The sequence below is a fragment of the Desmodus rotundus genome, chromosome 11 (genome assembly GCF_022682495.2).
Source record: "Desmodus rotundus isolate HL8 chromosome 11, HLdesRot8A.1, whole genome shotgun sequence".
Lineage (NCBI taxonomy): Eukaryota > Metazoa > Chordata > Mammalia > Chiroptera > Phyllostomidae > Desmodus > Desmodus rotundus.
The window spans coordinates 33,371,331-33,385,432 of NC_071397.1; the positions used below are offsets into that span (position 1 = coordinate 33,371,331).

The 14,102-nt window shown below is 37.5% G+C and overlaps 1 protein-coding gene across 2 annotated transcripts in view; it reads right to left on the bottom strand.

Moving 5' to 3' along the window:
• The window catches only part of FILIP1 (filamin A interacting protein 1), a 195,571-nt gene that overhangs the window by 61,292 nt on the left and 120,177 nt on the right, over positions 1 to 14,102 (bottom strand). For both annotated transcript variants that reach the window (XM_071219617.1, XM_024576661.2), the window contains exon 3: positions 565 to 738. In XM_071219617.1, coding sequence (XP_071075718.1) covers positions 565 to 738 — 174 coding nt within the window. The remainder of the gene's footprint in view (positions 1 to 564; positions 739 to 14,102) is intronic.

The following is a 14,102-nucleotide window of genomic DNA, read 5'->3' on the forward strand; positions in this document are numbered from 1 at the left end:
AATCTCATATCAAAATTATTAAATTATAGCCCTATTAGATTTCATGTCATCTTAAAGAATTGCCTTAAGCATTCCTTTGGGATGTTGCCCCCACCACTGTATTTCAGCAACTCGAATGAGATCACTGTAATTATCACAGAGCTGAGAAGATACCAAAACACAGTGGCTTTAGAATCATAAATATCAATAATGAAATAAATTTTATTTTAGGTCAGCAATTTGATAATAACCCTGACAACTCAATGCTAAAGCTCATAAGCACTTCAAATTTTACATTCATCTCTTACAGAAATTAAAGAAAAACAGACTGTAAGGGCAGGCAACTATCATAATCATAAGAGAAATATATTTCCAACTTTAGGTATATTCAAAGAAATGCTTCAAAATTCTTATTATTGAATTGTATCCACAATAATTCATGAAATTTAATCACAGTTTAATTCTATGGTAGTGCATCATAAAAATGTTGCCTTTGAAAAAATATTAAAGCATGTAAAATGGAAGAATGTGAAGGTATCAGTCTGAGGTTCCCTTCTGAGGGGATTGTTGGTGTCATGTCTTTACCTCCGAAATTGGTTTCTCATAGACATCTTCTCCTATGGATTTCTCCTGGGCTAGGATGGCGTCTCGGTGCAGGACCCGCAGCACTTTCTCTGGCTCTGCAGACCCGTAATGAGCCTCCAGAACCTCAGGCTTGGTTTTCTCCGTCTTCAGCATGTGGATCACATCTTCCCTGGCCTGTGGTAGAAAGTGCAGCAAGGTCAGATGGTTGGCAACATAAATCACATGCCGGGCTCACAAAATCAGCACAGAGCTTACTGAATACATCCCCCACCTCTTCAGGGCGATTGTCAGATTCACTGGGTCTTCTGTTCTTATTTTTTACCAAAAGCAGATTGGCAAGCAGATACTCTGCTTCAGGTTGCTAGGAAGCAGGCAGGCAGCAAAGGATTTGTGCTAATATTAACTACATAAAAACTGCCTTTTCTACGTAGCAGTGATTATAAGAGGAGGTTGGCCTGCTCCTGAGATATTTACCCCTTTTCAGTGCAGATAAGGTCAATGACAATTAAAGTTTTCTAGTTTTCTATTTATGCTCAGTGTAGTATTCAAATCTGGTTTAAAATAAAGCCCTGCTCTCCCCATTCTAGTTATAACTACATGTATCATTAACAAAAACAGCCTGTATTAGTGATTTCCTGTTTCCCATCAAGTGATTTATTTTGCACAGAAAGGCACGGCTGGGAATTCACATGCTGCTGGACTGGGCTTTTTCAATGACTATATTCGAACTGAAGGTGAAATTTAACCCCTTTAACATACAGATTACCAATCAGATGACTCAGGATGGTGGGGTCAGAGTTGCTCTTTTGGTTTTTTAGCAAAACTTTTTTAGTATCTTGTTGAAGCTCTTGAGAAAACCACATAATTATAGGTTTTATATCATATTGATATGGTCCCCATAATACAAATCCATCTGGCTATACTTTCTACTGGTTGGTAGCGTTAATCTTTCTAGTTACGACAAAGCTGACATTTGCTAAATGTACTCCCATTTAGTCACACACTTGCTTTTCCAGTAACGGTGATGGTTATGAAGTATCCTGACTTCATATCAACTTACACGAAAGAATAAACTGGTTAGCCATAGAGTTTGGTCTATGACAATGGAATAGAGGCTCTCCCTGTGTTATGCTGACTACAGGTTTGAAATTATACACCTGGCTTATTATCACGGTATTCTAAACATCAGAGCTAACTAGTTAGTCCTGCGATAGCACAATTATCAAGTTGGTCTTTCTTGAGGTTTTTCACTTTTATTGCTAATTCGTAGTCTTCAAAATAATCTAATTCCAGATGGCTAAAGACTAATTCATTACAGAAACGTCAATGGACTGGAATTTGCAGATTTTCCCATGTTGTTTCTGCCACATATAATGTGCTCATTTCAAGACAAAAATGGAAAATATTAATTTTGAAGGACCTAGTGGTTTGGAATGAGTGAGATAGTTAAAGTCAGAAATAGTTCAATAGAAAGGCAATGTGTCTGCACGTAGGGTGAAAGGACACAAACCCAGATGCAGTGTCAGACTAGGCTGTACAGTGTCTTTGTGCAAGTTAGAAAAGGTGCCAGGAGATAAAGCCCGGGGTCACACTGCAGCTTGCCTAGTGAGCAAAGCATGGGATGTGCTTTAGCCCCTATTCATCCCCTCTGCCAGGCACCCCTGTGGAAGGCATAACTCCATATCTGTATACCCTGGCCCTGTACTGAAGGAACCTAAGGTATATCCATTGTTATTGGTCTTCAGGCAGGAAGTGCTCCCTATGTTTACCACATCAGTGAATATATATAGTATCTTCTAAAATAATGGTTCTCAAACCTGACTGCATTGGAATCAGGGGAACTTTAAAAAATTCCAGTGTCCAGGCCATCCCAGACCAATCACATCCAAATCTTTAGAAGGAACTAGGCATTAGCACTTGTTAAAACTCTTCAAGTGATTCCAGAGTTGAGAGTACTGTTCCACAGTAATCGGTGAAGAGACCAACTAACCATACTGAATCCTTGGCATTATCTAATCTAAACCTCCCCAGTTCAGTACATTTCCCACCTTCAAGTGCATTTCCTTTTACTGTTCATAGAAAGGTGTTGTCACCTTACTCCTCACACCGGAGGTCAGCCTTTTGCTTTGGCCAAAGTTGAATGAAAACAAGTTGTCTCAAAAAAAAAAAGAAGGAGGAGGAAGAGAAGGAGGGGGGGGAGGAGGAGGAGGAGGTGGAGGAGGAGGAGGAAGAAGAAGAAGAAGAAGAAGAAGAAGAAGAAGAAGAAGAAGAAGAAGAAGAAGAAGAAAGAAACGCAGGGCTGTGAATTTATGGAATGACAGAAAGGAAAATTTGGAATTGCATTTGGAAGTGATAAAGGTGACAATGGAAAATTGGTGACCTAGAAGTATCAATGACAAACTACTGTCTCCTTCCCATCTTTTAATCAAATGAAGTAGTTTAATGGCCAGGTGTAAAAGGTGAAGGGATTATGAAATTGGCAGTTACAAAATAGTCATGGGGATGCAAAGTATAGCATAGGAAGTATAGTCAATAATATTATAATAACTATGTACAGTGCCAGGTGGGTACTAGACTTGTTGAGGGGATCACTTCGTAAGTTATATAAATGTCTAACCTTGGTGCTGTACACCTGAAACTAATATAAGATTAAATGTCAACTCATTTTAAAATTTAAAAAAATTTTAATGAAGTAAAGGCTGTTTCCTATATCTCACATTTTAACATGTGAAATACAAAGACTTATAGGGCAGACATAGAATGTACTGTCTTTTGCATAATCAATTGAGATGCCGATTCATCATGAAATGTAAATATTTCAAATTGTCTGCTCCTTGCTCTCTGAGACAGATGTAGTAGAAGTTTTAAAAAGGAACAGAATGAAAACAGAACTCAAAATCTTTGGGAAAAAATTATAATTGAAACTTATATATACTTAGGTAATTTAGAAAAATATTGAAAAGCCAAAAGACAATGGCTTAGAAGATAAGCATTAAACTATTGTATGGAGACTAGGGCTGTTCTTATTCCCCTTCCTACACCTCTTCTCGCTCTCTTTCTTCCCCTTCCAATCTTCCTCCTCCCTCCTCCCCCACCTCTTTTGCTTATATGCATTTTCTAAATTTTCTACAGTGAGCATGTAATTAACTTTATAAAGAGAGACAAAGTTATAAAGAAAAAATAAATACTTCATCATTCCTATTTCATATGAACAAAACAAAGCCAAATAATGTAACAGAAAGCTCTCTTTTTGAGGTACCAGATGTTGAGAAACTGCCCACATTCTGGTCATAGACAAGCCCATGATAAGTGTCTCTGGGGTTTAGCACAAGAAGGAAATAAACCAAAATTGCCTCAATGATTATTCTATACTATTTCTGACATTGTCTCCATTCTTTTTCTAATTATTTCAAACATAGCAGTGAAGCCACAGAAACAACAGCCACTGAGCTTGGTAAGTGTACTCAAAACAGAGTGATGTAAAGATCATAGGTTTTCCCATCTAATATTTATTCTGATTAGTCACATTCTGACTAGACAGCTGAAGAAATCACAGCACAACTATTTCCATATGGCATTTCCACAAAGGACATCTCTGAAAAAATGTTTGTCTCTAATTGTGGATTGAGGTAATCAGAGAGTGGCTCTCAAATGTAAATCAAATAATCTTGAGTTCATAAATTATACTGCTAATTAGCTTAAACTTACATGATCTGAGCATAGAGGAAATTAAATAAAGCTATCAGGCAAATAAGAATTTAAATTAACATGGAAATAGAAGTCACAGCATGGAATAATAGAGTCCAGCTTTGAAGAAACTCAGAATTTGTTTCCAGTCCCAGCTGCAATGTGTGATTTGTACAAGCTGCTAACATTGCTTTGACCTAATTTTATTGTCTATAAAATAGGATTTTAATAACTTGCTCATACAATTATTGTTAGGATGAAATCCAGTATCGATATGTAAAATAACTAGTACAGAAGCTGGCACATGGTAGGTGCCAAGTTGATAGTAACCATTTAGTTTCTATTAGGTCCCCATAATTAGATGCTTTTTTGCTGCATGGGGAGGAAAGAAATTTTATAAGATATATTTTTCCCTAACTAAATATAGTGTTTAAGACTGATATAGTTTAACATTCTAAACATTTCAAAATTTGCCCTTAATATTTTTTCAAAAAGGAATTTTTAAATCAGAACAGCCTCTTTCCAAAAGCTAATTATTCTCCCTGACTCAGTTTCCTTGTCTATAATGTGGGGACAGCAGCCCCTCTGTGTCACGGGGACATGCAAAGCTCTAACAAGATAATGTAAATAATGAGTAAAACTGTAAATAGGTAGCTGTTTCAGTTTGAAAGTTTAAGCCATTTGGTTTTAAATATGTAAATATTGTTGGCATTTATTTTCTTGACCAAATCTTCTTATTTGAGGAAAACAGCTTCTTTCTTTCCAGCTGATGTGAAACACCTAATTCTTCTTTAAACATATGATTTAAACATATGAATCATATGTTTAAACACTACTTTAAACATATGATTCAATCTATGTAAATAAGATGTTACATTTTGGGGATAAAACCATTTTATATCTCTATTTTGAAAACCTTGTTAATTTCTGTATAAAAGAATTACAAATGTAAGGAAGTTCCTGTCCTTGAACATTATTGTTTTTTCAGAGAAGTCTTATAAAAAGCAAGTGATTGAAGTCCTAAGATCCTGGGGAGCTGCTGAGCAGACCACTATATTTAAATATATGCAAAGAGACCCAAAGGGAAGAATACTTTGAAGAGGACTCTAGAGAAAGGAGAGAAAGAGGGGTTGAAGGAAAAGAGACTTAATAAAAATGTTTATTTAGTCATGATGATGGAGGAAAATACATGTGAGATAAGGGTAAGGGTATAGAAACAGACACAGAGGGGTCACATCCTTCTTTTCTATTCTACACGGTTCCTCTTTTGTGCCAACGGAGGCATACTGAGGCTAAGAGCAAAGATGTCCATGCAGGACTGAAATGGGACCAGGTGGAGCAAGGGCCTGCCTCAACTGGCTACATAAGGGGCTGATTCAAGACTTGTGGGGGCAGCAAAGAGCTGCTTTGCAAATCACAAGGCCAACAGGTTAGTGTGTGTACTTCATCTTATAAAGTCAAGGAAGGGTATCTGGGATTTGCAAGGAGTTCTCAGATGGAGGGACAGGATAAGACATAGGACAGGTGGAGCCCACACAAGTGGCATAATTGAAAAGAGGATTAAATCCGATCATTATTCAATAAATATTTGTGCCCATTAACTTTGTGCAAAGCATTGTATTCAGTACTGGAGGAAAATTTCATCCTCAGGGATTAAAACCTATAGCAATCTGGACGATCAATTGAAAGACATTTGCAATATAACATGGTAAACCTTAGGGGACACGAGATACGGGTAGCTAAGGACTTCATTAGAGTAACACTTGACTTGAAACTGAGCTAACAGAGGAGGCTTCCTGGAGGAAGTGAACCAAAATCTCACAAATACTTGAGCCAGAGAAATAGGGAGGTAGTTAGGGTGAGAGTGATCTTGGCCAAGGGAAGACCAGGCAAAGGCCAAACAAATGTAGATGCATGGCTGGGGCAACATGAAGCTAGAGTGACAACCAAAAGGCAAGTCATAAAAAACCCTATAAATTGGGCAGTGAGTTTCCATTTTACCATGGAACAGCAAGAAGCCTTAGAATTTTTAAGCAGCAGGACAGTGATGTAGATTTGTATGGTGGAAAGATCATTTATCTGCTATGTTAAAAACACAGAAATTCTGAATCAGCAGGTCTGTTGGTACAGCCCAGGAATTGTGATTTAAAATATCTCTGCAGGTGATTCTAAAGTACAACTGCACTTAGAAACCACTGCTTTAGGACAGATAAACCAATTCACCACCAAAAGCACTTAAAACATTTGCTGTGTTAGCTCAAGCTCCCCAGCAGGGTTGTCTGATTCCTGGAGACTTGCTTGCCCCAAAAGCTTCTTATGTTCTCACAGTTTCACCAGTTCCACTGATCCTGCTTCACCAAGGAATCATGGTCACTTCAGACAAGTCTCCTAAACCAGGAGGGTCCCTGGAAACTGTTGGAATTGTTTGCCAGTTCTGGGCAAACAAGGGTAACCAGCTGTCCCCGTTTTGCCTGGGACTATGAAGAACAAGATCTCATAAAGCAGATATTTGAAAATCAGAACAGTCCCAGGCAAACTTGGACTGAGGCAGGAGATAGTCAGGAAGGAGGAAACTCTGGAGGTGCCCCAGGGCTAAGATAAAGGACATTGATACAGGACAGTGACCCTGTTCTAAGACCAGTTTTTCCTGCTTTCTGGAAAAGTGCTGAATCATGGTGACTCATGAATGCACCCGTGCAGAAGATGCTGCATGACCCCTGCTTCATTATAATAGCATTATAATAATTTAACATTGTGTGACCCCCTTCTCTAGTGGCCAATCAAGGAAAATCATGGGAGACTACAGGCACAGTAGCTTTAAAGTAATACAAGTACTTGTACATGCACAATAAAAGCCCACCAAAACTAGCCAGGAAGGATCCGCCCTATAAGAACAGAATTCCAGGTTGGGGAGGGAGGTGGGTTAGACTGGGGTGGGGTGGAGGGATGGGGAGAAAATGGAGACAACTGTAATTGAGTAACAATAAAAGTAAAAAAAATAATAAAACAAAAGAACAGAATTCCTCCAGACCCTGAGATCAATCTCTGCTTGGAGTTGGCCTGCTCCCATATTCTGTGGAGTGTACTATCACTTAATAAATCTGCTCTCTCTATTTATGCTATAAACTCTGTGTGTTCAGTTCAATTCTTTGTCCACAATCACCAAGAACCTGGTTATCTGTGCCTACCTGTGACAGGGTGAGTTGGTCATTCTGGGGCAAACACCAAGTGGAGAGAAGACTGGATATTTCAAAATGTCCCTGCATCTAGCAGGGCAGCTCTACAGGACTTCACATACTTAGGAATTGAGTTTCATTCACAGTGTTTCCAAAACTTAGCTTTCTTTTCTTTCCTTTTTTTTACTTATTATTATTATTTTTTTTTACCGTTCAGGTACAGTTGTCTCCATTTTCCCCCCAATGCTATCCCCCACTCCACCCATCCCCACCTCCCACCCTCAGTCCTATCCCCTTGTGGTTTTGTCCATGGGTCCTTTATACATGTTGCTTGATTACCCTTCCCTCTCCCCTCCTGCACCATTAACCACCTCCTCTGGTTACTGTCAGTTTGTTCTTTATTTCAATGTCTCCGGTTTGTTGTTGTGTATGGTATAAGTTTTTGTTGAGTTTCTTTTTTTTTTGCATGTAGCTGTCCAGATATCCCAACACCATTTGTTGAAGATGCTATTTTTACTCCATTTTATGCTTCTTCCCCCTTTGTCAAATATTAATTGACCATAGAGACATGGGTTTATTTCTGGGCTCCCTATTCTGTTCTTTTGATCTATGTGTCTGTTCTTATGACAATACCAGACTATTTTGGTTATAGTGGCTTTGCAATATACTTTGATATCAGGTATTGTGATCCCTCCTATTTTGTTCTTCTTTCTCAAAATCTCTGCTGCTATTCAGGGTTATTTATGGTTCCATATAAATTTTTGAAATGTTTGTCCTGTATCTGTTAAATAGGTCATTGGTATTTTAATAAGGATTGCATTGAATCTATAAATTGCTTTGGGTAGTATGGCCATTTTGATGATATTAATTCTTCCAATCCATGAGCATAGTACATGCTTCCATTTGTTTGTGTCTTCCTTAATTTCTTTCTTCAGTGTTGTGTAGTTTTCTGAACACAGGTCTTTTATCTCCTTGGTTATATTTATTCCTGGGTACTTTATTTTTTTGTTGTTGCTATCACAATGGGATTTTTTTCCTGATTTTTGTTTCTGATATTTCATTGTTGGTGTACACAAATGCCTTCAACTTCTGAACATTGACTTTGTATCCTGCTGTTTTGCCATATTCATTTATTAGGTCGAGTAGTTTTTTGGTGGAGTCTAGAGGATTTTCTATGTACACTATCATGTTATCTGCAAACAATGACAGTTTTACTTCCTCCTTTCCAATTTGGATGCCTTTTATTTCTTTTTCTTGTCTGATCACTGCGGCTAGGACTTCCAATACTATGTTGAATAGGAGTGGTGAGAGAGGGCATCCTTGTCTTGTTCCTGATCTTAGTGGAAAAGCTTTTATTTTTTGCCCATTGAGTATAATGTTGTCTGTAGGTTTTTCAGATATGACCTTTATTACATTGAGGAATGCTCCCTCTATTCCCACTTTGCTGAGTGTTTTTATCAATAATGGGTGCTGCACCTTATCAAATGCTTTTTCCGCATCTATATCATCATATGATTTTTGTCTTCCCTTTTGTTTATGTGATGTATTATGCAAAACTTAGCTTTCTTTAAAGGCAAAATGCCATGATTATGGCATTAATCATGATTATGATTGATCATGATTATGGCTGGTGACAATTTTAACAGTTTCCTAAACTTCTGAGATTTTTTAATTTGGGGGGAAAATCCCATTATGAATAGGAAAGAATGTTTAGTTCTTATATCCATGTGACAGTTTTTCCACATTTCTAAAATGGTATGTGTATAAGTCTGGGAGCACAGAGTAGAATCAAAATGAGACTTGGAGCCTTGAGTTAAGTAAACATGGTGCATCCTCCTGAAGCACTATGAGTACCTAAAGACTTGGGGTGGGTGGTAGTTTAAAACTCTTTTCTTAACATTAATACAATTTTAATATTCACTTGAATGTTTAGGAATAAACCCACAAGATTTAAAAAACATTTGCTTAAGGCGGATAGCTTGAGACAAATTCTTAGATGATACCACCATGAGCTCCATTATGGTGATCAACTCACCTAGGTTGGAGGGAGCACATCCAGGCAGGAAGTTGAGAAACCCGCCCTACTCTCAGACACTGCACACCACAGGGCAGTTCCCTGCCAATAGCTGCTGACTTTAAATGGTGGAAGCATTTTAAGGAAAGAATGAATCTACTTCTATGCTTATGAAAGAACCAGAAGGTCACAGTTCTTAAACACTATCACTTCTTTGTATTATTTAGTTAACTACCTAAATATGGTCTTGTTGCTGCAGTGAGCCAAGGAATCCTAGAAAAGATGATCCAGGAAGACCAATGTGTGCCCATTCTGTGAATGCTTTCCCATTCTGGGAATTTAACTCAATGTTCTGTACATTTTTAAATAAAATGATGTGTTAGTTTACTTGTCTATTTCTTTATTAGGCTGTGAGGGGCTTTAAGGAGGGGGGCAGTGGCTATGTCTACAGTGTCCACTAAAAGAGTGTCTGCTCACCCAATAAGCACTCGGTAAATATTTGCTGAAATAAAGAAAAGTAAAATAAGTGATGTGAAGTCCAAGAGGTATAATCTGTCACTGAAAATCTCAGGACAACCTTAACTACTCAGCTTTGTTTAAAATATCTAAACAATTACTCTTTCATCTGAAATTATTGTCTACAATTTAGGAGTCATTTTGTTCTTTTTAAGTTTATTCAAAAGGAAAATATGTAAACTGAATAAGGAAAAGTAGTACATCCCAGAATGTTGCAACAGGACATAGTCTATCTTTAAATCTCATACAAATTGAATTATACTATTTACCCAGGTTAGGTGAACACAAAATTGTAAATATATCACAAGAAAAAAACTATGTAATTTTTTATGGTATTAGCTATTACTATAGAAATTAAACCCATTTTTTTTCTGCTGAATTTTAGAAAGCAAAGCTAACATGATTAGTAACACAACAACATACAAGGAGATTTAGGTTTAGTTAGTTTAAAGGGCCATTGAAGCCAAAATGGTGTCTTTTGGTTTCTCTGGAGAAATTTCTCTCCACAACTATATGATCAATAGTAGCCTAATAGTCTCTGGATAACTTGTTCACTCAAGATCATTCTTTTCTAACACTTCAGACTACAATCATCCAAAAGAAATAATTTATTAAAATATTACAAGCAGATGCTATTTTTCATGTAAAATTTGCTTGTATTATCACCATGATGCTTGAATGTTTAAAGGTAAAATTCCTCAAAATCCCAATGGCATTTTTTACGGAGACAGAAAAATCCATCCTAAAATGCATATGGAATTTCAAGGGGCCTCAAAGAGCCAAAACAGTCTGCAAAAAGAACAAAGTTGGTGGTCTCACACCTCCAATTTCAAAACTTACTACAAAGATACAGTAATTAAAACACTGTGGTACCAGCATAAATACAGACATATGGACCAGTGGAGTGGAATAGATTATCAAGTCCACAGATAAACCCTAGCAAATGTGGTCAAATGCTTTTCAATAAGGATGCCAAGACCGTTCAACTGGGAAAGGACAGTCTTTTCAACAAATGATGTTGGGAAAACTGTACATCCACATGCAAAAAAAAAAAATGAAATTGAACCCTTATATTGTACCACATACAAAAATTAACTCAAAATGAACCAAAGACCTAAATGTAAGAGCTACCATACTTTGCCATGTATAATGCACACCAAAGTTTTTAGCCCAAACTTTCAGGAAAAAATCTTTTGTTTTAATTTTTTAATTCAATTTTTTATTTATTTATATTTAGATACTTTTTTTCATATTACAAAGGAAATTTAGCATTTATTTTTTTAACATTATGGTATAAGCAATTTTTATGTAAAAAATAATTACAAGACACAAGAACAGATACAAGGTATTTCAGATACTACCCATGTATAATGCCCATCCTTTTTTTTCCCTCAAAAATTTTGGCAAAAATGTGCACACTATACATGGTAAAATAGAGGTAAAATGCTTAGAAGACAATATAGGGGAAAAACTTCATGACATTTGATTTGGCAATGATTTATTGGATATGACGCCCAAAGCACAGACAACAAAAGAAAAAATAGATAAACTGAACTATCTCCAAATTTAAAACTTCTGTGTATCAAAGACCACAATCAACAGAGTGAGAAACAAATCATAGAACGAGAGAAAATATGTGCAAACCCTATGTATCCACACTATATAAAGAATGCCTACCATTCAGCAGCAGCAGCAACAACAAAAACAACCTAACTAAAAAGTAGGCTAAGGACTTAAATAGACATTTTTCCTAAGAAAATATGCAAATGACCAACAAATACATAAAAAGATACTCAAAATCACTAATCATTAGGGAAATGCAAATCGAAAGCATAGTAAGATGCCACTTCAAACCCATTAGGAGAGCTCCCATACAAAAAAAAAGAAAATAAGTATTAACAAAGTGTGGAAAAACTGGAATACTGTGCACTGCTGGTGAAAATGTAAAATAGTTTAATCACTATGGAAGACAGTACGGTGGTTCCTCAAAAAGTTAAGAATAGATTAGCATCCGAGTGAGCAATTCCACTTCTGGATGCATACCCAGAAGAATTGAAAGCAGAGCCACATTCATAGCAGCATTCTTCACAATAGCCAAAGAGGGAAACAACTCAATATCCACTGATAGACGAATGGATGAACACAGTGTGATGCATACACAATGCGATGTTATTTAGCCTATAACAAGGAAGGAAATTCTGACGTTACAAAATGGGTGACCCTGGAAAGTCACCATGCTAAGGGAAATAAGCTAGTCACAGAGGACAACTGCTATATGATTCCACTTACCTGAGGTACTTAGAACAGTTAAACTGATAGAGATAGAAGGTGGAATGGCGGTTTTCAGAGGTAGGGGAGCAAGGTGGGAAGGATGATTAATGATATTTAATGGGCAGAGAATTTCAGGTTTGGAGGATGAAAAAATTCTGGAGATGGATGGTGGTGATGTTGCTCAATAGGGTGAATGCACTCGATGGCAATGAACTATGCACTTAAAAATGATTCAAATCCTATGTATGTTTACCACAATTTTTTAAAAATTAAAAGCAACTCATTCACATCCAAGAAAATTCAAATAAGGCAAGAAAATAACAATCATCCTCAATCCTTTGTCTGAGATTACCACTTTTTTAAAAAAATTGAGTTAGATGTATTAAATTATAAAAGTGCTGTCATCTTTTTCTTGTAATTAGTTACCTGAAAGTCACAGTTATCCATGGGTTTAAATGCATTTCCATTACTTAATGTGTTTTTTTCATTTTTCTTCTTTACACAGGTTGGGATATAAATAGCTATATATATAGCTAGATATAAATAGCTATAAATAGCTTTTTCACACATGTTGGGATATACAACAGCTACTGTGTCCTGATTAAAAATTAGATAAGGTCGCAGTCTCCCCATGCAGTGCTATGATTTTACAGTGCATAATTTCTTAAATTCCAAAAGACTGCAGCCTTTTTGTTCTGTGCCAATAAAGACCTTGAGCAGAGCCCTTGAACTGCCCAACCCTATATGTAACCAGGCCCAGGAGTTAGAGTCCAGCTTTCTGTGAACCAGCTGAGAAACTGAATTCCTTAAAACATGAGGGAAGCCATCACTAAGGCACAACTAGGTGATTATTTTCTCACTGAGGTTGTTTATCCAAGTCCATAAATTAAATCCCATCAACATAAACCAGCCAGGTGAGATCCAGGACAGATAAAGCATCTGCACCAGACATCTCTCTCTGTACAGACATCTCTGCTGTATACCAGTTTGCTTATTGGGTTAAATTTTTCCCACATCCTCACTTTTCCCTATGATTGTCTCCTTTTCCGATGGTCTCCAGAAGTCATTTTTCAAGCTTGAGTGAAATCCTTCAATGTAATTCTGTCTGGAGGATTGACTGGCAGGCTGGCTCCGCCACAGGGCTATTTGCATGAGGAATTGAGGCTCTTCCTGGGAAAGAACTCTTCCCAAGGGAGGAAGGGCACCATTTTGGTTGAAGGACAATGGGGCAGGGTCAGAGGGGAAGGGTGAGTCTGAGTGCAGCACAGAGTCTGTCACTCAGATTCCCCTCCAGCTCCACCCCCTGACCCATGCCTGAGTCCCAGTGTGAGGAACTGCTATAAAAGACTTAAATAATAACTAGAGGAATTAGTAAATAGGAATTCAGGGCATCGAGCCTCAGTAGTGAAGGGGGAAGGAAGGAAGGAGCAGCCCCCTCTATATCTTGCATCATGCTCTCAGTGTAGACATCAGCCTGAGCAGCCCTCAAGTAGACACCAACTGACATAAACAGAAGGGAAAGCACAGTATTGGCTGTGCTTCCAGCAGGCCCGCCCAGGGGCAGCTGGGTTGGAGTAAGAAAAAGGATGAAGTGGTAAATGCCAGATGATAGCCCAGTGAACATATCTAAGGACTTCTAGCTTATTTCCACAGAGCAGGTGGGGGCAGAGGCAGGAGAGGAAAAAGCTTATTTTCTTTAATTTTATTTTTAACCTCTGACTGATGAGGGCTGAAAAATATGAGTAATACTTTTCCAAAAGAGAAAATATTTCAACGAAGCAAGGTAAGACTACATTGTCTAGATAGCGTTATACATGAGGTTTACTTGACTTACATGGCATTGAGTTCCTCTGCATTTGTTGTGTGTTTTGATG